Source organism: Tetrao urogallus (assembly GCF_951394365.1).
Source record: "Tetrao urogallus genome assembly, chromosome: 3".
NCBI classification, from domain to species: domain Eukaryota; kingdom Metazoa; phylum Chordata; class Aves; order Galliformes; family Phasianidae; genus Tetrao; species Tetrao urogallus.
Window position 1 is genome coordinate 71,407,525 of NC_136815.1, and position 27,762 is coordinate 71,435,286.

The 27,762-nt window shown below is 41.3% G+C and overlaps 1 protein-coding gene across 2 annotated transcripts in view; it reads left to right on the forward strand.

The window, feature by feature from the left end:
- FBXL7 (F-box and leucine rich repeat protein 7) overlaps window positions 1–27,762 on the forward strand; it is a gene marked incomplete at both ends in the record, with an annotated part of 163,915 nt that overhangs the window by 126,361 nt on the left and 9,792 nt on the right. The window contains one exon of one of the 2 annotated variants that reach the window (XM_079533979.1): window positions 26,561–26,573. The exons of the other annotated variant lie outside the window; for it this stretch is intronic. Within the exon in view, the coding sequence (XP_079390105.1) occupies window positions 26,561–26,573 (13 nt within the window). The remainder of the gene's footprint in view (window positions 1–26,560; window positions 26,574–27,762) is intronic. 2 annotated transcript variants of the gene reach the window in all.

Here is a 27,762-nt window from a genome sequence, read left to right on the forward strand (position 1 = left end):
TCTTCACAGCTCGTTAACTGTTTAACAGTTGTTTGGAGTAGATGGGCTGCCTTGGTCCAGGCACCCAACACAGAAGCAATTGGCGATTGTAAAGCAAGAGGCAAAGTAGACAAGTGCTATGCTGTTTTGGAAAAGGTCATGACCTGAATTGCCTGTGAACTGCGGAGAGGCTACCTGGAAAGAAGGAGGGTACCTGTGAATACACTAAGACCAATATTGCTATAGAATCCATGTTTTTGTTTATTTTGTGTTTTGAAATCCAGTAGAACCTATATGAATTTTACTTTCCAGATTCTCTTCTGCAAGGATTTTATACTTTTCTTTAAAGGGTCCAGACTGGGGTCTGTGGGTTTTTTTTTCCTCTCTGGTAACTGGATATTTCTGCCTTTTATCAACTATGAATTCATTCGGGCATCTACTGGCTGCTGTTTCTTACCCACAGAGCTTCCCTTAGAGTGCTTCATCCTCCAGATGACATGTACTGCTTTCTGGAATGCTCAATACTTGGCTTCTGTTGTGTAGCTGATTGTACTGCGAAGGGGATATACCACCACAACTCTGGAAATGTGTTGGAAAAATGTGTTAGTCCAAGCATGGTTTAGTTCCTTTTGGCTCATATAATTTAAAAGCATCAATAAATTTCTGATATTATATGAATTTAGCAAGTTGAATTCTTATTTAAAAGTGTAATTAGAGATGGGTGGAGGTTTCTAGAGAAAGTTTTCTTTGAGGCCAGTACGGGTTGTAGTTGCCGTTCAACCTAGCCGAGGTGATCTGGCTGCACATCACCACTTTGGTGAAATGTTCAATCTGGTTTTTGTCTGCCATCACTTTCTTCGACTTGTCTAGCAGACCGTGCAGGGACCATACCTGTACTTTGGCATGGACGGATACGAGCAAAATGTTTAAACTCTATCCTCATTCTCTCATGTTATGCTCTTGTAAATAAGACCAGAGCCGTGTCCCTGTATTGCACTTTTATATAAAATGAGCTCCAAGCTTTTGTCTTGTGAGCACAGAGGAGATTTAGGTTGGACATTAGGAGAAACTTTTTCTCTCAAAGGGTGGTCAGGCACTGGAATGGCCTGCCCAGGGAGGTGGTGGAGTCACCGTCCCTGGTAGTCTTCAAGAGGCGCCTGGATGAGGAGCTACAAGGGATGGTTTAGTGCTTGTGGTACTAATAGGAAAGGGAGGGTGGTTGGACTAGATGATCTTGCAGGTCGTTTCCAACCTTGTGATTCTGTGATTCACAGACTTCCAGCACTTTGTGTTTAAGTCTTCGTACTGTGAATACCTACGTAGAAATTTTGCTAAAAGAATGGGTACAATGTGGCCCTCTTCACAGCATCATACAGGAAGGAGAATTGATTTATCCTGCAGCAATTCTACGTGCTGCTTTATTCTGTTGCATTTACAAGAAAGGCTGGTGAGATACCTCATCAGTCAGTAGCAGGATGAAATATGACTTGATTAAGGCCTCCCTGAGAGGGGTAGTTTGATGCATCAAATGCAGTGAGAGATAGTTTGGAACACTATGTGCCTTGGGAAAGGTGCTATGGGCCTTCAGATGTAGTTCTCAGGACTCTTTCCCTTAGGTTCTCATTAGATTTTGGCAATGGTTGACCTTGGGATAAGTTGTGTACTGACTTATGTGCCTGGGTTTAGTTATAGTATTAAGTGAACACGACTGTGTTATCTGCTTGTATGTCCAATCCAAAACGTTCATACAGTGGACCCATTTGTATGGCAGTAAAGATTATTTGGAAATAATGTGGAGCTTCATCCAGCAGTGTGGAACGTGTGCTTACAAAGAAAGATTGGATTTAATCATGTTGTGCTTATTTTTTTTGTGGACGTTTTCCCTGTTCTCTTTTAATTCCACCGAAACAACTGGGATTTTATATACCAATATTCAAGAAAGAGAATTTATAAATATAGTTTGAATCAATCTTGTTGTAAACAATGTCATTTTCTTGACAGTTGCATTCACCCTGGGAGCACATTTTGTACTAAAATGAGGAGGAGACATGTGGGGAGAAAAGTTCATAAAGATTGAAAAATAAAGGCAGCAGAGATGATTGCTTCTAACAGTCATTTAAAGTCACTAAACAGTAAGAATAGTGTCTGGGGTAGTTATATGGCAATAGCAATGAGTACTTAAAACATTTCTCCCCATGGAGACTTTGCAGTGGTTCCATACTGTTCATTTAAAAGACATTTGTTTGGGAACAGAAGTGTATTATTTCATGTATCTTACAAGTCTGCAGAGGCTGAGTGAACCTATACCTTCATCTCGTTCATCTCATTTCCAATGTCTGGATATTCTGTTTTCGAAAGCAAAGGTTAAGCACTGGAAATCCTGTGCCAGATTTTACTCTAAGTAGCTTCACATTTCGATTTCGTTGTCCTGATGCTAACTGCCCACAGGTCTCTATTCTCGATTTGTGGGTCTGGTCTTGTATTCTCTTTCATTCTTGTTGCATATCTCCCAGTTGCAGCATGAGTCACTGGTATTGAAGGTGCAGCAACTGTCACGCATTGCTCGAGTTCATGACTGCAAAGTTGTGCATCAGGTCTTCCTATAGCAAACTGTGGGTTAACTTATTCTTCTAGCATCCCTGGTCATGAGGTGATGGGAAGCATGACACCTATTGGCATCTCTGAGGGCTACATTTGGCCTCTTGACTCTGTCCTTGTTCTGGCTGCAGCACAACACATGCCACCTAAGGCTCAGTTATCCATTCCCACTGGAATGTGAGAGAAAAGACTGGTGCTGCTTTGCTAAAACTTGAGCTAGAGCCAAACTTCTCAGTATGAGAGTCATGCAGTGCTGTGACACAATAAGAAGCTATTACAGCTGGAGCATTTCAGCAACCTGGTGAATGATGCGGCTCCACTTGGAGTTGTATCAACCCAGGTGATGGTATGGAACCTCCTGTGTCTGGCTCGGCATTGAAGAAATATATCTTGTAACTCTGTCCTCTGGCGTGACAGGTTTGTAGTATCCAGAACAGCAGAAGCAAGCTGTTAATCAAGGGCAGCTGCTATTTTGGTGCTTGAACTCAGAAAGTTTTCTGCAAGCAGAAACACGCTGGAACATTTCGCCTTATTTGAAATATCTGTTCCTCACAGTTTGTGTTATGTTCTGCAGAGCTGTGGTCTGTTTTGTTGTTATGTTTGTTAATGCTTCTGACTTTGGAGAGCCCTTCTGTCCACATGTGTGCTCAAGTAGTGCTGTTCTCAAGTTAGAGTAATCTTAAGAGTATGTGGAAACCTGTGATCTTCTTAAATTATTGGAAGAGGAGTAAGCACTGGAAATGTACATCCAAGGTGTCCAGCATCTCAGGTAATGGAGTGGAGGAATTTCTCCAGAACTGGTCATGTTTTTATTTCCAGAGAGCATGGAAAATGTGCTTTGTGCTCATCCATACAGTACTGCATATGCAAGTTTTGTCTGCTTTGGAACTGCAATGGCACTTAGAGGAGAAGGATGCAATTGATTTGCATTTTTTTCACCTTTAGAACTACAATTTTCATTAAAAGTCATAAGAAGTTTTTAAATAGTTGCTATAACAGACTGAAATATGCATAAAATAGTGTTTTTATGACATTATCAATATGCACATATTTTGTAGGTGTCATACATTATTCCATTTCCATAGGATAAGTACTGAATTTATGGCAGGTTCTTGGGTGTACCTATGACAAAGTCAGCATAGCAGTTTTTCAACATTATTAGAAAAGAGAGTAGAAGATTCAAGTAATAACAAAATTACATTTCTACGAAGTTTCTCCTCCTTAGTTATTTCATGTCAGTCCCTGTCATTATGTCCTGATGCCCTGTCCCTGGAGGTGTTCAAGGCCAGGTTGGATGGGGCCCAGGGCAGCCTGGTCAAGTATTAAATGGGAAGATTGTTGGCCCTGCCTGTGGTGGGAGGGTTGGAGCTTCATGATTCTTTAGGTCCCTTCCAACCTGGGCCATTCTGTGATTCTGCGATTCTGTGACAGTCCACAAGACTGCAACATTTACCTGTAAGCTCTATATTGTATAAGACAGCTTTTTTTTTCCCATGTAATGTTTTTATGTTTTGAGAAAATCTTAAGCAAAATCCAAGTTTCTCTTTTCTAAGCTGTAAATACATTGATTATGCTCAGAATGGACTCTGCAAGGACAAGGGTTTTTTTTGTTTCTACATCAATACAAGACAAAGTTGAAATTGCATGAGTGGATCACAAACTGCTGTTTTTCTTGAGACACTTCGGCTGTGTGAAATCGTGCAGGTTTATTTCCATGGTGTGGATGAAATGCAACAATTGTCCAGAAGATTATGTTTGCATCATCACTGTCTTTCTTATGCCACATTGCAGAAACTCAAGCAATTGTTTATGGCAGGTCTGGGTGCAGTGTCTTGAACAGAGCGTTCAGAACTGATGGCTCCTGGAAATCTGGGTGCTTGCATTTTGTATGGAAAGCTTGGCTCCATGCAGAATTTCCAAATGGGCAAGAGCTCTTCCATGTGTTCTTCGGAAAGAGATGTAAATAGCATCCCTGAGAAAGTTAACGATGCGCTAACCTAACATACAAGGAGTTGCCTTTAAATATGCTAAAGACATTATGGATTGAGAAAGAAATTAGTGTCTGGCAAATTATGGGTTTGCATGTAAAGAACAATGGTGTCTTAAGCATAAAGTAGATTTATGGGAAAATCCAAGCTGTGCACATTTGTACACTGCAAATGCTGCAATGAGGGCAGTGTGAAAATGCCCAGGAGCATTTCTGGAAACGTCAAATGAAAAGATGAGGAGTAAGCACAGAGGAGGATAGTGTGGGGCAGGACAGTATAAAGAATTCTTGAGACTCAGAATAAGCAGAGAGAGCTGTCATCAATTTCTATCATAATTATTTTCTTGCTGTTATGGGACAGAATTTGGGCCACATTCTCAGAACAGTGTAGTGTGAATCTGAAATTACAATTAAATCAAGTTTGAGAATGGCTTTCTGGACAAATTCTAGTCCTTATGCTCTTAGATTAGCATCTCTGCTTCTCAGATATGGAATCTCAGAGTAAGCAGAGAGGAATGCTTTTCTTGGTCAAGGAAAGTTTTCCTGGACAGAGAAGAGTGAAGGCATCGGTCCAGTTTCCATCAGAATTGCTCTTTCATTGGTACTTTTTATCTTACTTTGGGCATGACATATTCCAAGAAGCAATTGGACAAACTGGTTAAAAATTGAAAATGAAACACCTGATTTTGGTAGTAGAATCTGATTAAGAATTATTGGTCTTATAATAAAGTTTACTATTTGACAGACACTATTAAAGGTAAAATTGAATTTTCTCTGTAAAGTTTATATGATCATGTTTATTAACGTTGCTTTCCCTAGGGTCACATACGTTTTGTTTAAGTAAAATACATAAAAAGTTAAATACTGGTCTGGCTGGGTTAAGCCAGTTGTATGTTAGGGTCCTTTCCTGTCATCAGTACTTTTTTATGAAGATCAAAAGTTTTGGCTTTGGAGGGAATGCCTGTGTTTAAGGAAACTTTCTGGTCACATTGAATCAGAGTGAAAGTGGAATAGTTTTGCCACTCTTTTAACACCAGCAGTGCTTCATAACATTATGCAGTATGAATGTAAAGCTGAGTAATTTTGGAAGAAGTTGCAAGTATGCATGCTGAATTCCAGATTAAATAATTCTTTATGTTGGCATCGAGTAGGTCCTGTGCAAGTATAAAAATAGCAAACATATCAAGCATTTCTAAGTTACTCTAGCCTACAACATAAAGATTTTCTGAATTCTTTGAAAACACGTCAAGTGAACACAGTGTCTAAATTCTGAGCTGTTCATAAGTTTGTAAGTTTCTCTTTCTAAGTCCCTGATTTTTCTGTTTAAGAAAAAAAGGAAACCACAATCAGTGTTAAATTGTTTGCTCTCCTTAGGCTTAAGCTCTTGAATCATTTATTGGCACTTTTTCATGTGCCAATAAAGACTCGGTTAGTGAAGCATCTATTTTTGTCCAGAATACAGCAAGAAATGCACACTGTTTGACACTGTGTTGAGCTTTCCTCCAGCTACATAAAATGGCTTGCATGCGATGAGCAGACAACTTCAGTAGACAAAATAAACCTTCTGATGGTAAAAGCTAAAATTTAAAGTGTGTCTCTTTAAAGATATTTCAGAAAATCTGCAGTTAATGAAACTATTGCACAACACTGTCTCCTCCTGCAAAGAAGCACATAGGGAGAGTCAAACTTGATACTGTGTGCAGGAGTGCTTTGGTTAGGCACAGCTGTTTAACTTGAAATCCAGTGTTTTAGACCACGCACTTTCTGCTTTTGTTTTCCTTTTGCTTCTGACAAGGAAAAGGTTTTCCCCGGTGAAGGACTGTTGGGTGTGCAGGAGGAGGATGTAATTGCACTTTCCCCCACCCCCTCCTAATTGCCTCATAATTTGGCTGAATTACAAGGTTCGTGAAACTGTTAACAGCATTGTACCTCATGAACCAGGCAATTGGCTGCTTTTTTTCTTTAGCAATTTTGTTTCTCCAGTTAGCTTTGTACCATTTCCTTCCTAGCAGTGCAAAGGTGACAGAAGCTACAAAAAGCGAATTAGAGTGTGAAGAGCTAGGAATATAAAACAGCAATACAGGTCTGCTTTTGAGCTTTGCGTCTGATTGGTTTGAAGGTGAGGAGCATCGAGTTTCCTCCCAGCTGGGGGCCGCTTGGTCTCTACAGACCGGACCTGGAAGAATGAAATAGGGCCACTTTATCAGGAGAGAAGCAGGCAGCCAGGAAGAGGGCAACTGCAAAAGGGCCAGCGGGCTCTAAGGAGCATGGAGCGATAGGTAATGCACACGTGGCTCTTCATCTTTTGTTCTTAGGGGTGATGCCTGCTGAAGAAATTACTTTTTGTTCTGTTTAATAACTTCAGAGATTAGGCAGTGCTGTGCTCTATTGCACAGTCCATTCACCTAGGAGATAAAAGCTATGATGAGAACATGTTTGCCTGTATTGTGAAATAGGGGTTTTACAGTTGGTAGTGCTATGAAAAACAATGAGCGCTGTGAAAAACACTACAGGAGATTAGGGCAATGGGCAGCAATTGTTTAAGGTGAGATTTTTCAAAATGTGTGCTGCTCATGCCAAGAAGAGAAAGAAATAGAAAGGTAAGGCTGAGCAGAGTTCTCTTGGTAAGCAAACAGGTAGAGATGTCTCCTGCATAAACATTTAAACTGAATCGTCAGGCAGACATGGAGCAGTACAACAGCAGTCTTTCAGGAAGACATAACAGGAGAAGTTGCAAAAGCTCAGATGAAACCAGTCAAGAGAAGCAGGCTGAGATGAATGCACTAGTTCCTCATTTTTTCTGCAGGAAAGTCATCAAAAAATACTGTGATGCTCTATATACTTGTCATGACAGCAGGATAGGACTTCTCCCAATTTTTTGGCTGTGTGTTAGTAATACTGCAGCTGTCTATCTTGGTGATTGTGATTTGCCTCACTGATAATTAATTGTATAAACTAATGAAGGAAATAGTTTTTTTCTTACAGCAGTGTTCCTCCTTACTACAGAAACCGTACTCCTGAAGATTCAGACTGAGCATCAAAATATATTTGTAATTGCTTTTCTGATGAATGTCTTGATTCCCACAGAAAGCTCTGACTTGTGAGATTGAGACAGCAGCACTCCCATGGGAGGAGACTCTCGTGGGCTCTGCTGCTGAACCTGCCCATACACAACGCACAGGAGGATGCAGACAGCAAGGTTGTCCACATGCCTCTGAAGGCTCCTGGGGCCTTGATTAAGTCCTACTCATCAATGTTTCGTTGCTGCCACTGTGCAAGCCACCTATTCATAAACCACCTGGTTTATGTATCTGTTCCCTGCAGGTGTTCAGAATACTTAGGCAAGCAAACAAGCAATGTAATAAAATTGTTAGGTGATACCTCTTCCTTTACAAATAGCCTAAGGGGATCTTGGTTCTAACCTAATTTAATTATGGGACTCTTCATCTTTCTTTGCATACTGCAGACTGTTTCAGAAACATCGATGACATTGAAAAGAATGTTTTAAAATATGGAGACTGAAGTCCTGTGGATTCTGTGCAATATGTGTTTTGTTTTGCTGCTTTTTCACTAAGTGGCCCTCCCTGCTTTCTTCCCCTTACTAAAGCTTTTGAAAACACCTTGGTGGAGTTTCCTTGTTTTATCAGTCACAGAGCTGCTGTGTTCTCAGCACTGCTGTTAAAATAATGTTTTTGATAGACTTGCTCGTAATTGCAGAAGTGACCTTTCTGCCCTGCGAAAATCGTGGCAGTGCTGAAGGTCAGTGTGAACAATTCACTGAATCAGCTTCACTTAAAACTGACTGCTCCCTTCCTGGCATTAAAGCATTCAATGGACGTACATTCCCTGCCCTCTCAGCCCACCCTTGGCCTCTTACGCAGCTTTAGAAGTCATCCAGCTCCACTTGAGAGCAGTGCTTGTCCTTGCAGCTGCAGGACAGCAAAAGCTGCTTTCTTTGCATGTGGGCACTGCTTAGGGCCGCTGGGTGTAGCTGCGTGGGGCTCAGCGGGCACCACAACATCAGCACACTCGAGGAAGATGAGTCATGTTTTGGCTGGGCAGTGCTTAATGTGTGCAGTGCTGCTAGCCACAGGGCTCGGCATTCCCCGGGAGCCCATCTGGAGTCCTGGGGTGTCTCTGATTTCTGAAGGAACTCAGGCGTGAGCCTGAGCGGAGAAATACCAAAGGGGGAAAACACATTCTGGGGAAATGTCACCGTGCGCTTACTCTGAACTGACTGTACACAAATGGCACCAGTGTGGCAAGGCAGCCCTTGACAGCTGTCTGTGGTCTTGGAGCAGATGCAGTAACTCAGGCTTGTGCTTCCTTCCCACACCACTGCCCTTTTCCTTTCCTCAGGTTACATCAGCAGCTTTTGCCGCTTTGTTCTCTGGAAATGAATTGCTTTTTTCATGCCAGGCTTTCCCAAGTGGGGGCTTCTGTAGGTGAGCTGCTTCTGTAAGCCTGTCCCTGAGTTTCTGCTGTCTCTCATACGCTGAAGAGATGACTCATCTTTCTTGTGAATTGCATTATTTTTTCTCTGAAATTAATAAGCACAAACATGCAGATCATGTTAGTCTCAAGCCTTGTCTTTTCTTGCCACATACATACTATAGTTCTGTGTACTCATCCTGAGATCTGGATAGCTGGAAAAATGCTCTCCTTTCCTCTTTGAGTAGGTTTTAATGAAAGCTGTGTCTAACACCAGCCATCGGATGCTTTTGTGTTGCAGAGCCTTGCGGGGAAATAAAATTTCCCTTGTTTCCGCCACAGTTGTGGTATAGCACAGCAGGTGGTCAGGAATAGATGACAACTCTCCTGTATGATTTTTGCAGATGGTCCTTGTCAGAAACTTTAAAACTTTAACCAGAAAGCTTGGTCAACTTTGAAGAACTTTATATTCATTAGAAGTAATGCTAGCTAGACCCATTGGCTGTTACATAGGGAGTGGGAAGGCTGTTTCCAAGGATTGGTCTGAGAATTATTTTTCCATTTCTCCTAAGTTCAGGAAGCCCCTAAGTAGTGCTAGAAAGCTGAAGGCTCATCCATGCACAACTTGTCCATAGGTACATTATTCTGTGTTACAGTGCTGGCATCTGTGTTACCTGGTCTGCCTTCCTTTTGTGCTGGTGTCAGAAAATGCCTATCTCCTGCTGTGCTTTTTTTCTCTTTTTTTCAGACACTTATTAGGAAGCATATTTACCAGCTTAAGCCACTGACTGCATATTATTATTTTTTTTAGTTCTAAATGCCAGATTGTCTGTTTACAACTTGACCTTTCCTTGACCTGGTTCACAGCTTACTTTCTTGACTTTTGACCCTTACCAGTTTTTCACTACCATTTGGCTCCAGCTGTTCTTACAAAAAGGAACATTTAATTGCACCTTCCAGTCAGCCTTAGGGCTTGAGAGCACTCATCAGTTTTAATCATGCTTGCAATACTCCGTAGAATAGACAGCAACTCTTCACACTTGCAGCATAATGTGTTTTCAGTCATCTATTTATTGGAAGAGTTTATATGGCATTCTTGCATGATTTAAAATCCATGTGAGTAGAGGAAGGAGTGAGATGTAAAACAGTAATGGAGCTCAACAAGAACAATAAGCATTATGCATAGGACAGAAGGAGAGGTGATGAGTCTTGTTCTGCAAATGTTGCCATCATCCAACTACAGCTTGTGTGAAGTCCCACCTCACTGCCATCTTATTCTGAGCCTGTCAGTGGCTGGTTTGACTCTTCTGTTCTCTACTGCAAAAGTAAACAAACGCTGTACAGCTCTTCAATGCCACTTGTGACAGCACGAAACTTCAGGATACTGTTTTTCAATCATCTGTTTTTCTTATTGAAGAGCATTTAATAATTTTTTTATGCAGGAACTGTTCCTTGCCTTTGATTGTCATCACTGTCCTTCTCTGTGCCATCTCTGCCTATACTGAGTTGTTATGAGGAGAAGGCCAGAACTGCATGCAGTACCAAACTGTACTCTTGCTCTGTGACGATGATTGATTTTTTTTTTCCTATTCTTTTTTTTTTTTTTCTCTGTTGAGATAATGTTTATTTGGAACTACTTCATGTAACTAACTACCCATTATAATCCCAAGATCTTCCTCCTGAGTAGCGACTGTCAGCTCTGTCACTTGATATGCAGAATCCTATGTTTCCCTGTGCATGCCTGTAGGTTTGTCCCAAATGAATTTCATTCACATCTAGCCACTGAATTACTTGTTAATGTTGTGTCCAGGGACAGATTGTGATTAAGGATTTTCTGCAGTCCCTCAGGGTAAGTCCTTATCTTCACTTCTTTGAATAGGTTACGATCATATTATTTTCCCATTAATTGCATTTTCTAGATTACCAGTGAGCATGTTGAGCAGTCTGTGTCTTTCCTTTAATGGCAGCGTTGACTCTAACTCTGTTGAGTTGACATGCTCTGACCAAAACACCAGTTTGTACAGCTCAGTAATGGAGCAGTTCCTATTCTTTGTCTATAGTTGGCGGAACCTGTGTAAATTCCCCTCTCAAGCTGGATGGTTTAAAACTTGCAGAATGAGTTTCTGGTCTCTTGCATATTGCAGTCCAACAGAGTTTTTTTAAAGCAGTATCAGTGGGAACTGTTCCAGGTTAATCTCTGCAGCACAAAAGACCTACTGTGAGCCAGATCTGTGTCCAAGATGTATTCGCATTATTCAAGTATTTCCTGTTCAAGATGACTATTAATCAAACCAGACAACTCTTTTACAGCAAAAGCTTTCTATAAAATTCATGTTTAGGACATGGCGTAAAGTTACTTCATAAAAACAGTTGTTGACTGTTTGGAAAAAAAAAATACATAAATTGAGGACTGGGGAGTTAAAAAGACTGCTTCTGGAAAAACAAGAATGGCATTTGGTTATTGTATGATCTCATCTTTATGCTTTTCAGGATGAATATTTCGTATTTCTACTAAAAATATGATGGCACTCATTTAACCTTGGAAGTAGGTTCTGAGAGAAGGGGAACTTGTAATTTTATTTCAGAGGTGCCTTGTTTGAGAGTGTGGGTTATCCTGCTTCATGAAACATACGCTCATTTATTATAGTCTGACATGAGTGCCACAAACTCCCATTACAAGATCTCTGCTAATCATCTTGCATTTGGACATGCAAACCATATTAATGAATACCACTATCTTCTGGCTTTTAAAGGACTAAATGCACTTTCAGCCTGCAAGTGTCTGGTGTTTTCCTCTCTCTGCATTAAAGCATAGGATTTCAGGAAATGTGTCTCCTAGGTGATGCGCAGCTGCTACATGGAGAACAAAACTGCCACTGAACTGTACCTCAAGGCATGAGTTTTCCATGTCATTTAAGAGTCCTCTAATACAGAAAATATATTTCACTCCCAAAGTGTCTTTTCATCAGATTTGTTGATAAAAACTACAACCTTTCTCTGAGATCTTTTCCATGCTCATTTCTGTTCTCTGCTGCAGTGGCAGGTGGGTATGTAGGGTATCCTTCCACCAACTAGCTTTCCTTGCACCCACCAGCCCTGTGCTCCCTTCTCTTGGCTCAGTTCTACAGTGCTTGTGCTAAAATGACTCCTGTTTTGCAAGGTGACAGCTCCAATCCTCTAGGTCTGTCCCTGCATCCTCTCCTAGAACAACTTCTGTTGAGTTTCACCCTTTGAAGTGTGATGGAGGGTTTCCACTACACAGAGAATCTCATATTTAAACTTTTGATCTTTGCTGCTGTGAGATATGTGACTGAGGAAAGGAGTGGACAAAAGTTTGTTACCTTTCTCTGCTGCTGTTTGCTAGGCAACTAAACTTTCAATAAATAGCTTGAAATAAATGGCTTCAGATGCCCCATTTGAGTGATGCCCTGTGTAGCAGAGGGAGCATTATGCACGTTCTGATGAAGAAGGAAGAGCAACGTTCCTCTGGGCTGGCTACAGGCCACAGGGCTGTTCAGGTCTAAGGCTTGTAGGAGCTATAGGAATGACACAGCTGATACGTAGGATCATTTTTCTGAAGCCATTAAAGGAAATCCATCTATGCTAGGTACTTGACAACTTGCTGGGAAGCATAGTCAGTCAGCCAAGTATGCTCACTTGCAGACCTCAAATGTGTTCTATGTTGGCAGTATTAATTCTGAATAGTGTTACAAATATATATTTTATTCTTTTGGAAGATGTAGTTTCACGTATCCTCTAGGGATAGCATGCTCTTTTTAATTCGCCAGTAGTGAGTTCTTTTCATCTCAGCTGCAAAAGATGGGCTAAGCAAGTGTTCGGTCCCTCCCCTGCTGTAGTGCACAGCGACAGCAAGGCACTTCTTCCTGGATTCACAGTATGAATTTTTAAGCAAAACCTGCCCAACTTTGTAATGAACTTTATAGAGGTATAAAAGCAAGAACATTATCTGTTCCTCCAAACGGCTCCTTTGCCCTTTCATTTGAACTGGAGCAGGGCTTTATCTCTCCCCTCTCCTCCTCCCCCAACCAGAGGTTATGGCAGAGATTTCCCCTCATTAGGGGAACTTCAGATGGAGCCCACCCTCAAATAAAAATCCAAACATTTTGCTTCCCTTTAGGCAATGGAGGGAGGGAGGCATTTAAAATGCAGGAGACAGACAAATAGCCTTTCTAAACAAACAAAGGATAATTGCTCTCATAAATGTGGGTCCTCATAATTTAAGAGCAATAGTTTATATACTTGGTAAGCCTTATAAACAGAAAGGGGAGACAAGGGCCGTGGTTGCATTCAATAAAAGCCCAACTCAACAAGGCCCTTGATTGTTAAGTTGTGTATTTTGCGGGCCTCCGCCAAGTTTACTTGCTAGCAGCGCTTTGCTGTGTGTGTTTATAGCAGCAAGCTCTGGGAGATTCTCTGCAGAGAGCCATGGTGATGGGTGGTGTTGTCGGGAGAGGAGTTAGAGGCACAAACAAACCGTCCCATGGATGGTAAATCTCTCTTATTATGTGCAGCTCGATACTCTGGATTTTGCAGGTGTAAGGCTCATATACAAAAGTTATATTTAGTATGTGTTTATAGTACAGTGTATAAAAAACTGAAATGTGTCATGTTTGGCCAGATGGTAGAAAGCAGTAGTAAAAGCTGTGGCTTGGTCTTCTACCACAGACCCCTGACACCAGATAACTCCCTGGTTTAGGAAAGGCTGGTCAGTATGTCTGTCTTGATTTCTTTTTTTTTTTTTTTTTTTTTTTTTTTTTTTTTTAAAGTGGCATTTATTCTTGCTTGATAAAGTTTTGAAAGACATAATAAGTCAATGTTAACAAAGTCTGGTGAGGACTGTTTTGTGGTCAGGACAGTTATGGAGAGGGATTGTCCTGTTCTGCTCCGTGCTGTGAAACATCACCTCCTGCACTGGTTGCAATTTGGGCACCACTATAGAAAGAATATATAACTATTAGAATGTCCAAAGGAGGACTATGAAGATGGTGAAGGGTCTGCGGGGGAAGATGAATGAGGAGCAGCTGAGGTCCTCTGGTTTGCTCAGCACAGAGCAGGAGCTTTGAGGGGAGGCCTGATGGCGGCTGCAGCTCCTCACAGGAAGCGAAGGGGCAGCGCTGAGCTCTGCTGTGTGTGACAGCAACAGGGCTGAGGGAACGGCATGGAGCTGCATCAATGGAGGGGTTAGAGACAGGGTCTGCACCAGAGGGCGGTGGGCACGGCCCTGAGTGCTGTGGAGAGCTTAAACAGTGCTCTCACGCACAGGGTTTGGATTTTGGGTGGTCCTTTGGTGGAGCCAGGAGTTGGGCTCCATGATCTTTGTGAGTCCCTTCCAACTCAGGATATTCCATGATTCTATGATTATGGGATTACTAGCAGAATCCTTATTGCATGTCTGAGCTTGAATATATTCGGCCATGCAAATTAACAAAGCTGGGGCTGAAAAATTCCTGTACTTCAAATCAGGAAACCTAAGGATCCCAGGTATTTTAGAGTTGCTTGCAAGTTTAGGGTACTTCCAGGGTGCATAATTTTACAGGCACTGTAGTATGTCCAGAGGGTTTTACTCTGCTAGCATCTCTAACTTGAGGGTTTTCAGGAGGTTCTGTTGTATTAAGCATCAGATTTTTTCCCAAGCTTCTACAGTCTACTTTTTTTTTTTTTTTAAAGCATTTTGTTTCTGCATATTCAGATTTTGTCTGCTGCAACTACTGCTTCTGATGGTAGGCAAGTTGTATCCATCTCCAACTGCACTGGTTTTACAGCTGGTGTTGGGAAACAACTGATTTCATTTAGCAGCAGGGTTTTCATACAGAGAAGATTATGAGGATGCATAGCAGGATGAGCACAACTATTAGATGCATTGTTCACTGTAGTTTCTAGAGTATTACATGAGAAAACTTAGCCAGGTTGGTGGGACCCATATGGTCATGCCAACCTGTGACACTTCAGTGAGAAATCTTACTTCATCTCTATGAGCCTCCTTTGCCTTAGCATTATGGTACCAGAATGCACAACTGCAAATAAACACCTCTTCTGAGCCCAGGCTGTGCTTGCCATCTGAGATCTCTTCCTCAGGCTGCTAACTGATCATTGGTGACTTATTCAGTGTGATCAGTAAGCTGCCAAAGCTTGGGTGGGGAGTAGAGGGCATGCTGATGAAGGATGTAGCATAAATGCAGTGGAGCTTCTCTGTTCCTCCCAGGTTAGAAAAACACAGAAGTGACAGCTGCTGAAGAGGCTATTCAGCCCCACTGGCTGGCTGCTGAAGCTGGAGAATGCTGATGTGAGTTCGTTGGTGGGGAGCATGAAGCCAAGCTTCTGAGATGTCCTGTTCATCTATCAGAAGAAGACAGGCAGTTTGTTTTCTCAGTGTGCTGAAATGGTCAAATACAGCAGCATCAGGTCTCTTGCTTAAGTTCTTAACCTCTCTGACTCATAAAATTATGCCTGATTGTCAGAGCACATGCTGAGTAAGTCTTTACAACGTATTTGTGGAATGTTGATGCAGTGTTTCTTTTGGATGCAGCCTTTTGAAAGAAGCAGAATATGAATTAACATCAAAGCTGCTGAGACAGCCAGCAGCATCTGAATTCCTTGTAGGTTAGTGTAATAGCTACAACAGCTTATTTTAAGATGCACAATTAAGTATAAACTGGATTTCCTAATCCAGTTTATATCAGTCGAAACATAAGAATAAATGTCTGGCTTCATCCTCTGGCTCCACTCGTCATTATCTGCATGATGTTTTTGACATCATATTGTGCAGTAGTTATGGGTTTGGACAGGGAGATTACAAAGGGGAAATGAATGAAATGGCTGCTCTTTTACACACTCGCACTGAAGCCAGCTTCTTGAGTGTGTTATCCTCAGAAACCACTATGCTTTCCATAATGTGGGAACATGTCCCATTTCTGCAGCATGTTTCCCACAACAGCAGCTGAGCTTTCTGCAGCTGCCCCATTTCCTGTGATGGGATGCTGTGGTCCTGTGTTAGTGCATCCCCAGCTGGGGCACCGTGACTTGGGTAAGTACCAGCTACTACCTGAGATCATTCCTGGAATATGTTGGTCCTGTGCTTGCACTGCTTGTATTGATGAAAATTGTGATGTTTACTATGGGAGAATTCAGATAAAACACAGGTGGTAACCTGGAAAAGATGGTAGCATAGTCAGTTGCTTGGCAAGGATCCACACAGGGTACTTCCTAGAAGCTATTTTGTTCATGGCACAAATTTACAGTTACAGTATTTATTTATTTGGAATCTCTTAATGTTTTACAGCAAATATCTGTTCTTTGAGCAGTGCTATGGGAAGGTGTTTCAGTTGTATGCATAGCAGATGTAGCCCCTTATTGTAAAAGTATATCAAATACTTGTCAGAAAAAGATATTCCGTGGCTTATCTAATTAAGTTCTAATTCATTTTAGCATAGTAAACTAAATTTAAATCAGCTTAAGAATAATCTCCAGTATGCCTCTGGTTAATTTTTTTATAATTCTGCAAAGAGACTAGTCTGTTGTAACATACCAATTTTTAAGTATTTTAAGACACACTAAAAAAAAAAAAAGTGAAAAAGATAAAGCTAATAACTTAAAATCCTTCCTTTGAAATTAAGAGATTGGAAAGAATATCCTCATAAGAAATTCAACACCCCTCTCTAGCAAAATAAATGAAATAATATATCTGATTGTCTTTAATTTTACATTCTAGTCATCTTAGTTGTATATTGATATCCTCTGGTGCACACTTTCATCAATGAAAGGTAAGCTTTTTGTTCATTTGTAGTACTTCTGTGGCTTTCAGTTCTTTCCATACTTAGCAAGAAAATTCAGAACCACTGTTTCATTACTGGCCGTCTGCAATTGTAGTAATCTGCCTATAAATAAAGCCAAATATAGTTATATATGGAAATAATATGCATACATATGTGGAGAGATAATTGGATTATCCCAAGGTTGAGTTCTCTTGCTGAAGAGCCAGACAGTGCAGCAGCTGTGGTTCTCACCAAGGCAGAGCCTTGTTCCTTGGTGCAGATGTGCAGAATCTCTCTGTTGCCCCACTGTGTGACGCTGCTGGTGCTGCACAAATCTGGGCTGAGAGCAAGGTTCTTGATGGAGTTATTCACACCTTTTTTAAGCTATGGCTTGTTGCAGCTGGTTAAACAATACTCTTTAATCCTTAGCTTTATTTTTAAATTCTCATCAACACCAGCTGTAGGACAGATTTCTCATCCTTAATAATATATATCCGGAACAAATAGCAGTGAGTGATGAATTGCAGCCGTGTGCTGCATGGGAATGCTATTCAGTTAATATATTTTAAACCAAAGTGAGGACTGAAGTTGTTTATTACAGGCATGAAATTAATCAGCAGCCAATGAACTATACATCAGGGATGAGTATGTCACAGATAAATCACAACACTGAGAACTTAGGAACTGTTCATAAACAACTGTGAATAAGCAACTTCAAGTAACTAATCCCCCCAAAGTTCTCATCTCCCTCTCTCTCAGGTCCACAGCACACTACGCAGCAGTGCTGCACAACCCATCTCAAGTTTACAAGTGTTGCAAGTTTCTGCCTGTCTGAGGGTGCCAGTTCCCTGCTTGTACACACCTGCTCATGTGCACCTCTAAGCTGTGGGTCCCGCTTGTAGCAGCCCCCACAGTTGCCCCCAGGCAGAAAACAGCTGTGTGGCTGATGGTTTTCTTCAAGATGACTGTTGGATTTCACTTCCCTTTCAACATGATCGGTCACACATGCACACCATAAACGTGCTCACTTTCCTATCTTATAAGGTGTTATTATTTAGACCATTTGTCAAGGCTGGACCACACAGTCATCTCAGTGCCAGGTACTCCTAGATCTCATTTTGGTATCAGCAGTAATCTCATGCTTCATCCATCTACACCCGTGTGTATAGCAAGGCTGCTGGGTGCAGTTCAGGTGTGGTGGAGTTGCTCTACAGTATTGACTTTTGGAGAATTTTAATAAACAAATATCTAGATTCCTTTTGAGGTTTAAATAGCCCTTCACAGAAAGGTGGTAACCTTGCTGAAGTGTGCTGCAGGCAGACAAGGCTTTGTTGCATTACAAGGACATAAGCGATTTGCCAAAGCCGAGGGCTCTGCCAGCTGTAGTCTCAGCTAAAATAACTTACTGTGTCTGAATTGTTCCCCAGATACTGCTGCACTTGCATGAAACTCATTATACTCATAAAGAAGACTCAATCACATCACCAGTGAATGTTATAGAGTAATGATGAGAAATGACCAATGGATCAGTGTGTTCTCAGTTCCCACCTTTGCTTCAGAAGAAGGCAGAGTAGAGCTAGGGTCTGTGCCTAATAATCAGCCCTCTTGTGTGGAGGCCTTTTCTCGTATGGTTCTCTCTGAAGCCTTTTCTCGTGTGGTTTTCAGATGGCTTCTGGCTATTTTATAACACACCAAATCATTTGGGAACACAGTCTGCTCTCTTTCCAGTGTTTATGAAATAGAGATTTCTGAATCAACATAGGCCATTCACTGTAGAAACTTTGTGGGTCAGATATTGCTTCACTTCAATAAATGCAAAGACTTGTAAGGTGTTTTCATTAGAAAGGCAGGATGGTAGAGGCAGGCTTTTGCTCGGTGTGAGCAATCTGTCTGGCTGTGAGCCTTGCACTCCTCTTTCGTAGACCCTGCTGCAGTGCCCTTCTGTAAAGTGTCAGCTACAGCTGCTGTCAGGTATTTATGCAGTTAAACCACAATCCAGTGCTCTGCTGGCGGAATTCACTTGCTACAAAACCCGTGAATAAAGAAGTTTTCTGGCTACTAATAATAGCTTGTCTTCCATCTCCTGGTGATTAACAGTCTCGGCAGGTACTGAACAAAAGACTCATTTCACGTGGTATGAAGTTGTTTCTAAGGAGAAATTAACAGAGCAATATTCAAATGGAAAGATTCCTATGCTTCATTGCTACAGACCTCTATATTACACAAGCTGCATCTACATTCCTGTCACTAAGAACGTCCTGTCATTTAATGCCCTTGTCACCTCCATTTCCTTCCATGTCCAATCTCAAAACAGTCTTTCCAAACTGAACCAGTGATACTGCTGGTTATGCCCACAGAGTAATGAGAACTTGGCAACAGATTTCACTTTCTTCCAGACTAGATAAGATTAAATAGTAACATCTCTGCACTTCATAGTTCTAGAATCATGCTTGGGGCTACACAGGTATTTTCCTGATTTATGTGTAATACCAGTATTACTACTGTCTTGTCTGTAGCTGATGCTTCTGTAAATGGAATTAAAATGGAGGAACAAGTAAGTATCATTAAACATCATTTTCAACTGCATTGCAGTAGCTTAGTTGTACCAGTGTTAGCAATCTGATTTCATCTCTTCATTCGGGATTTCTCATACTGACATTCTTAGAGTGGCACGTTACTATACATGGTACGTGCTCTAAATAGTCACACATCCAGCATGAGTGAAGTGCAGCTCAGCATAAGGAAATGAGGGATATACTTTCTAGGCAATTAGTGATGTTAGCAGAAAAAGGCTCGTTGCCACAAATAGAACAGAGTGAGTGAGCAGAGGCTGCTGTGCTTCAGTTGTAGTGTGAAGTGGGGGAGTCGGGATCCACCGCGTCACTGGCTGCTCCAACCTCCTGGCAGTCACCAGTAGTGCGGGGGGCTCTGCACATCTCAGTAAGTACTCAGCTCCCAGATACTGCACTATCAACCTCTGTGCTTGTAAATCCACTGAGATGGAAAATGTGAAGTCACTGTGGGTCTCAGAAACATTTGCTAACACAAACTCTTTTAACTTTCTCGGTAGAAGTTTTAAAATGTGCCTTACTGATCTCTCTTTGTTGGCTGTGCTCCACATTTCCAAATTATACTGAAAAGTGCCAGAAATACATTTTTGTAAGGTTTGTTCTTCGTGCAAGTCTGTTGCTTGAAGTCTTGTGTAAATGAGAAAGGGATGAAGTCATTACCATAATTCATTCACCTCAAACTTCAGTACCTTGTAGAACTGCAGCACGGTATCAAATGCCTTGTCTAGAACCTGAGCCTCTTTAAATATAAATTAGTTTACATCACATTTCCTGTAAATACTACCCTGTCATCATTTTGCTAATAGAATCTAGTAGCATTGTGCCAGTAGGACAGTGTTTTGCTCTGTCTGCACCTTAACCAGGTGGTCAATCAGTGGTTTTGGCCATGACTCAACAGTTCTCATACAGTCCATCTGATCCAAACCCTGTTCAAGCACGGACATCCAGAGCAGATTGCCAAGCAAATATCATGACATGTCATGTCAAGATTACTTGTGAAGATCTCCAAGGAGGAAACCCCACAGCCTGTCCTGTGCCAGCGGTCCATCACCCACAGGGCATAGAAGTGCTTCCCGATGTTCAGAGTGAACCTCCTGTTCCTGTTGTCTCTTGTCCTAGCAGTGAGTACCACTCAAAAGAGTCTGGCTGTGTTTTCTTTACAACCCCTCTTCAAATATTTATGATAAGTTGATGAGATGCCCCTGCACAGATCACTTTTTGGGGCTTTGTAAAATAAAGTAACGTTTCTGTTTTATCATGATGACAAATATTTCTTGTTTCCCAATGCTTCTTTTGCTGTCTTTAAGCCTACTGCCTAAGATATCTTCATAAACTAATGGTATTAAATCTGCTGATAAATGTGAAACTGCATGTAAAGCGAGACATCACTGATGACATTTGATACAATAAGGTTAAAAATATTAAAAATAGAGCTGAAGGATTTAAGGGATGCTTTTTTTTTCTAGAGTTCTTGCTCTGGATAAGAACTCTTTTCATGATTGTAGGTGTAAATGTCACTGTTTTTTCCCATATTGATTTTGGTTTAATGAAGTGGGAAAACGAAGTCAGTGAACAATTTTGATTGTTTTATTTCAGTAAATTGAAAATGCAGTGAACTGTAAAGTAACTATTACAGTCAGTTAATATTCTATGCAAAATGAAGCAATTATTTCTTATGGCTTCCTGTAGACGGGGAAGTTATTGAAGTTGCCATAAACACAGAGTGCTGAATTATTGATTTATTTACATGTGTGTACATCTGATACTCCTCACATGTCAGTGTACCATATGCTATTGCATATAAATAGCAATCTGCAATTTATACATCACAAGTCGCAGACACAGCAAGTGGGAATTCAGACGACGGGGCTGGGTTTTAGAGGATGGCTAATGCACCGCTCCTGCAGTTTTAAGTACCATCTGTTTTGACATAGTCTGGGCCTGTGTTGTGCTGGTGGTCAGGAATCCACGTAACTTAGCACTGTTGGGCTTGAGCCAGTTTACATTTTCTAGTAGGAGAGAGCAACCAGTGGCCGTGCCTCTCTCCCTGCTTAACTCCCAAAGTTCCCATAAGCACAATGTTAATCCCTGTGGTTCTCAATAAGCATTATGTGCTTGCTCAGTGCATCACTGTACGAATATTGCGTATGCTTGCAGCAGATGAGGGGACTGCTGTCACTCTAGGACCTGTAGAATGTGAAATGTCTTTTATTTTAAAAAAAATCTGCATTTCATGTGTCTTTCTTAGAGAGCTGTTGGATAACTTTGTGCCGGTGTCCCGAGTTTCTGCTTTGGAGATTACATTTCTTTCCTTTTTTTCCCCATCAGGTCCAGGTCACTCGGGTCCAGAGCTGATTCCTCTGGAAAGTGGCTTTGGCCAGCTTTTTGCTGAATTTATTCCTTTGTCTGTAAGCATAGTGGTAGCACCGTGGATTTGTAAGAAACATAAAACTCTGGATTAAGTGTAACTTTCTGCCATTCCTCTGAAAAGCCCTGGAGACCAGCCTTGCTTTCTCAGTTTGGCCACGTGTCAAAAGGGAGAGGAACACGGCCCTAGAAAATGAGGTATTTGCTCACCAAATGAGATAATGCTTTGTCAGGATAGTAGCAGGTGCTTTTGAAGGAATCTCATTGGTAGGAAAGAAAATAAACTTTGGAACCTAAAGTGTAAACATAGCTGAGCTGATGGGGAGCAGGTGTTCCCTGACAGACTTCAGTCACGCTCTGTGCAGTCTCACTGATTATCTGCAATCCGTGGCCATCCTGCATAGCCAAGTCAGGCCCTTTGGCCTGGTGGCATCCCTTTGAGTCTGCTAAAGCATTAGCCTAAGAGTAAACATGTCTGCCTGGAAGACTCTCACCACCTCAGTGTAATTCTGCAGGAGTCAGAAGATTTAACCTGAGTAAGGACACCCTGAAGTGAGCAATGGCATAGTAACAAACCCAGCAGTTTTTCTTCCATTGCAGAACTTTTTATTATCACTCCCTTGCTGATAACCCAAGTGGCAGAGGCACGTGTAGGTAGAGTGGAGAAGGGGTGCCCCTATCCCTGCACTGTATGGCAGGGTTGTACCTCCATCTGCCTTGCCATGTGACTCCTCAGTCGGGAGTTGGAGGCATTCTATAGAATTCTATAGGTGTCCTGCAATAGAATCCAGTGGGAATTGGGACTTGCTTCTTTCCCTTTTTATTTTATTTCCTCTTTAAATCTATACATCTTTTATTGTGCTGTGTACACTTCTGTCCCGTAATTTGCAGGGTTGCCTTTTAGCAGATTTTCAATTTTTAAAGCCCGAATTTAGTTTAGGAAGGATGTTTAAACTGTAAATTGCACTGATTTAATGAATCTCTACCATCAAAACCTGAATGCTGAGAGGAACACAGTTTGTGGCTTTAAGTCTGTTGCTACTGTTTCAGCTTATGTTTACCCTATTGTTTATCATTATCTCCAGTTTTTGAGGCCAAATCTTAGACCCGCTGTTAATTTCAGTCTGTCATTTCTGAGAGTTGTGCCTTTTTAAAGCACCAGTATTTGATTATGAAAAACAATGGTCTGTTCCACAAATAATTAACTTTTGGTAGATGTGCTGGAAATAGTCATTCTTGGGGGAATTATTTGTCTGCTGTAAAATTTGCAACCGACTAGATGCAAGTCATCTTGATTGCCCAACACCATGAGCGTATCATTCTATTGTCAGCTTCCCCCAAGGCAAGCATTCCTCTAGTCTGTATGTTATTTTCTGTTTAGAGCAATGCACATCTTACCAAACTAAATTTCAAGATTCTTCAGGTCTACCATGCTTTGGTCTACGTGAAAAAAACATGAGTCTTGAAAACATCTCGCTCTCATAAACTTGTGTACAGCAACTTGGCGTGAAGTTGTTCTGTAGTAATGAAAACTGATAAAACCTGTGTTCTAGATGCTCCCATCTTTGGGAAATGAAATTTTAGAAGAGCTACAGCTGATTGCAGTGGCTGCTTGGATTTATGTGTTTTCTGCTTGGGAGTCATGAGGCATTTGTTTGTTTTCCATCCATATTGATTGCACAGGCCTGTTTGTATCAACATAACTTAATGTCAGCATATCATTGGAAGACAGACTATCATTTTGCTCCAGCTCAGTATCACTCCAAGTGATTGGTTCTGGCCATGTGTTTGTGGCTAGAGAGCTAGTGTTGGGCAGTGTGTGCTCATCTATAGTTACGTTAAATGGATTTGAAAAGAAAAGATTAATACATAAAAATATGAAACACAAAAATGTAAATGTTGCCTGGCTTGGCAAGCAAAAAAATGTTTGACCGTACACAATTTTCACCTTGGAGTAGTTCAGACATCTCAGACTGACTCAAAGGAGAGACTGACTGTAGTTGTAAGTCTGTTTCACTAGACGCAGGCATTTTCTCAGGGTAAGTTGAGAAGATGTTTTGTATTCACCTGGATGGAGTTCTTGTGTCAAATAAGACTCTCTAACCGCTCTTGTCATGTGTAGAGAGAGCGGATGGTAGGCTTCTTAGTATGACTTTGAAGTTGAGCAAACTTGACATATTTCTGTTGTCTAATTTTATCTTAAACCTTCATATAGAAGCCTGGAACTTTGTAAATGCCTATTTCCTTGTTAACCACAATTGTATTTTGCATATTTCAAAGTAATGCACTGAAAAGAACTGGATTGCTGTAGATGTGGTAATCCTGAAAATGGGGGACAATTAAATGTGACGTGTCCAATCTCTTGATAACTCAGTATTGAGAACCTAGTGGGGAGCAAGATGCCTCTCCTCAAAGTGGCATGGGTTGCATTGGGAAGGAGGCATGTCAGGTTTTGGGGAAGGTGGAGGGTGAGTGCTTCTTCACTCCAGAGGGAGTGAAGGTCAGAGGCCAGACCTATATTAGTATATATTCACCTATATTAGCATTTTCATTGAAGTCAGACACTCACTTTAGAAACAACTCTCTTCTTAGTCCTCTCTTACCATGCTTTAGTTACCACCACAGGCGTATGAAGCCAGTTACTTTCAGATGAAACAAAGGCAAAGACTACACTCCAGCAGAACACCTGAAATACCAGAAGCAACACCTAGTGAGCATTCAGGCTTGAGAGTGAAGCTAGAAGTCCAAAAGCACCCACTGCTCAGACCTGTGGCTGTTGGGTTCTCAGTGCTAACTGTTGGGCTCCATCCATCTTCTCTTCCTGCATTCCTCACTCACTGCAGGAGGAGTTCCCTGGCATACAATAAGGAGTTAGGAAAGTGTGATCTGAAGGAATTTAAGAAGAGCTTGCACTTCAGCATGTGAGGAATTCATTTTGGGGTTAGGTATTTACTGAATATGTTACAAACGCACCATCCTGTCTACTTCTACGTAGTTTTCCAGAAGTGACACACTGGCAAACCCTTTTACCAGAACTGATACACCAAGTATCAGCACTGGTACTAGAGACAAAATTTGCATGGCTTGACTTCATAAATGAATATGATGAACTAATATGATGAAAAATAGTACCATGAATGATTTTTTTTTAATTCTTTTTTTTTTTTTCTTTTTCCCCTTCAATCTTTGTATTTTTAGCTCTGCTCAAGAAGATGTGGATAAAATTAATCCTTGCCAAGTGGCAGGGGACAAAGTCAGTAGGGGGCAAATATGCACCAGCTTTTGACAAAAATACCGCAAGGAAGAATTATTTGCCTAATAAAATTGTAACAATTATCTCACTTGCAGTGCTGTTTAAGCATAAAGCATGAATATGCCAGGAATGGAAGATAGGTTTCTAAAAGTGTTCAGCAGAGTTTATGGACTAGAGAAAACTGGAGCTCAACATCATAGGGATGTCACACCAGTGTAATGTAAAGTAAAAATGTCACACAGAAACAGCTGTGAAATGGCTTCGCATTTTAACATAGCCCTCTTCCACATGGTCTTGTAACAATGTCTTTAGTCTTGCTCAAAAGGTGCAGTTTCTTATTACTTTCTATGGGAGGTTTTTAAAAACCATAAAGGGTTATTTTAAGTTCTGTGGAACCATTCCTTCCAGGAGCATGTGGATGCAATTACTTCATGAGCTCTGATGCTGCTCATTTTTACACTGAAATATTGAGCCTTGTCATAGATCTTTTGCTCTCAGAAAGAGAGTTGCATGACCTACGAGATCTCACAAGATCAGCAAAGCTGTAAATTAATTTCTTAAGTCTCTCTGATCCCTTCATTTTACTTAAGTTTCCTAGCTAATTTCTTGTCTTGCTAAGAATAAATGGTTTGGTGAGAGGGAAACAGGAGCTGTAACCTATCTCAGGTTTATTTAGATTTTTGCATATATGTGTTGGAAGTAAGCCAGGAAGCAATGCCGACTAAATGAAATCATTGTAATGTGGCCGCAAAAGAGGGATAGCGTATTGCATAGTTATAACTGCATATTTGTCAGCTGTGATGATGTTTCAAAGACAGCCATACTTTGCAGTTTTCTTTAATAATTTGCTAGTTTTCCATCCCTCTCCAGAAGCTGTCTGCTTGAATTAAATTGACATACATAACTACGTGTATACAGAGGAATGGGTCAAAATGTATGACGTGGTATATTTGGAAAACTGAAAACGAGCACAGTTTTAGAAGGTTGCTCTGTGCTCCAAATACTCTTTAAAAAAATTGAAGATTAAGGTGACAGGTGTGGGGAAGACTAGTAGAGTAGGTAGAAATAGATGATGAAAATAAATGGCCAGGCAGCTGTATGACACATGGGAATGCGGACAATACGCTGAATCACATACTGAATGCATCATCCTTCTGAGACTGTTGAAATCTGGAAGGCTGAAATACAGGAGAGAAGGACTCTGCTGTAGCCACTGCTGTAGCCACACTGGCTACAACCACTGCTGTAGCCACTGCTGGTGCTGTAGCCACAGCACCTTGGAGTGCTGTGCTTGTTTTGGAGTACTGTGCTTTGGGAGAAATGCTCGCAGTTGGAGAAAGTCTAGGACACACTGTATTAGTGATGTGTTTAGGAAGAAAGGACTGAAGTTTGAGCACATAGCTGCCAGAAATCCTTGCAGAAGTAGTGGAGATCTGTCATTCCTCACAAGCTCTAGTAGAAGGCAAGAAACAGCTTCTTACATGAGTTGGGTAATAGGAAAAACTTAGAAACTTGATAAAGTGACAGCACTGGAACAGGCACTTCAATGAGTTGAGTTATAGCTTTCCTTTGAAATAAAAAACAGGGCAGACATGCACATCAGGGTTGGTTTAAGTGTACTTGGAGAGAGACCTAGAGAGAACTAATCGAGCCCTGTTACTCATTCTGTGCAGTCTTGATCACAGAAAGTTGCAAAATCATGTAGGTACCTCTGCTGACCAACCCCTTCTAGGAGACTGCTGCAGTTTCACGTGAGGTTGTGCAGTGAGCTTTGTTCCAGCCAGTCCTGGTTGCTGGCAGGATGTGAGGTCAGCAGTGCTACCTCAAACTGAAAAACACGTGACATTTCGGATGTGGGAGATGCTCTTCTGTAGGTACATGTTTTTTCTGGGACTACTTATGTGTCCATTGTCCCAGAACACCAATGACTCTGTTGTAGCCTGTTGCATCAGCTCGTTTTTCAGTTCCTCAAAGGGTATGCAGCCAAGTTTGACACCAGCCTGTCATATCCAGGAGTCTTGTGCTGAATCAGTCCGGCAGAAGCCTGTCAGATGCCTGTCCCTATTTTTGTACTTCTGCTTCTATGGCCATTAAGCTTCCACTTTTCACAGCCACTGTAAAGAAGTACTTCAGGCATGGGCACAGGTGGAGGTACAGTGGTAAAATATAAGATTTACACCAACATTTCATTTAGCTAAATAGCTAATATTTATGCAGCACTGTTACTGCTGAGATGCTGAGAGTACAGTGTTTCCATACTATGCTTAAATGGTTCTTGTTCATATTATTTTGCATCTAATGTTCTGATAAAAATGCCAATTTTTGTTTTCCTCACCTATACTGACTCTTCAGAGCCTACTCATAGTTGTAGTCTAAATTCTTGCCTCAGTGTTGCTAAAAATCTCAGCAGTGGCAGCAGATCAACACGAAGCATCCATTTGAGGCTTTGTTAATGTTTATTGAAACTTTCATTTTAATTTTACAAGCTCTGCATAGAGATCACTTTAAAACAGGTGCACACAGAGCTCCCTAACTAAAGGTGCAGCTGAATGCAGTCAGGCTTCCAACATGGGCAGCAGTTCAATCTCAAGAAGGCCATGCTGGGATCCAGGCATCAGGTGTCTGACATTAATGTCCACTGCTGTCTCACAAAAGCATGACACTGTTTTTTCCCTCTGGTTCTGAAGTCAGAAACTCTATTGTTGTCAGGGCCAGAATGCACAGACACTTGATCTTGGTTTGAATCATGTGTGTAGAAGGCTATTTTTCCCCAGACGTATGCATGCATTGGGAAACAAACTGGGA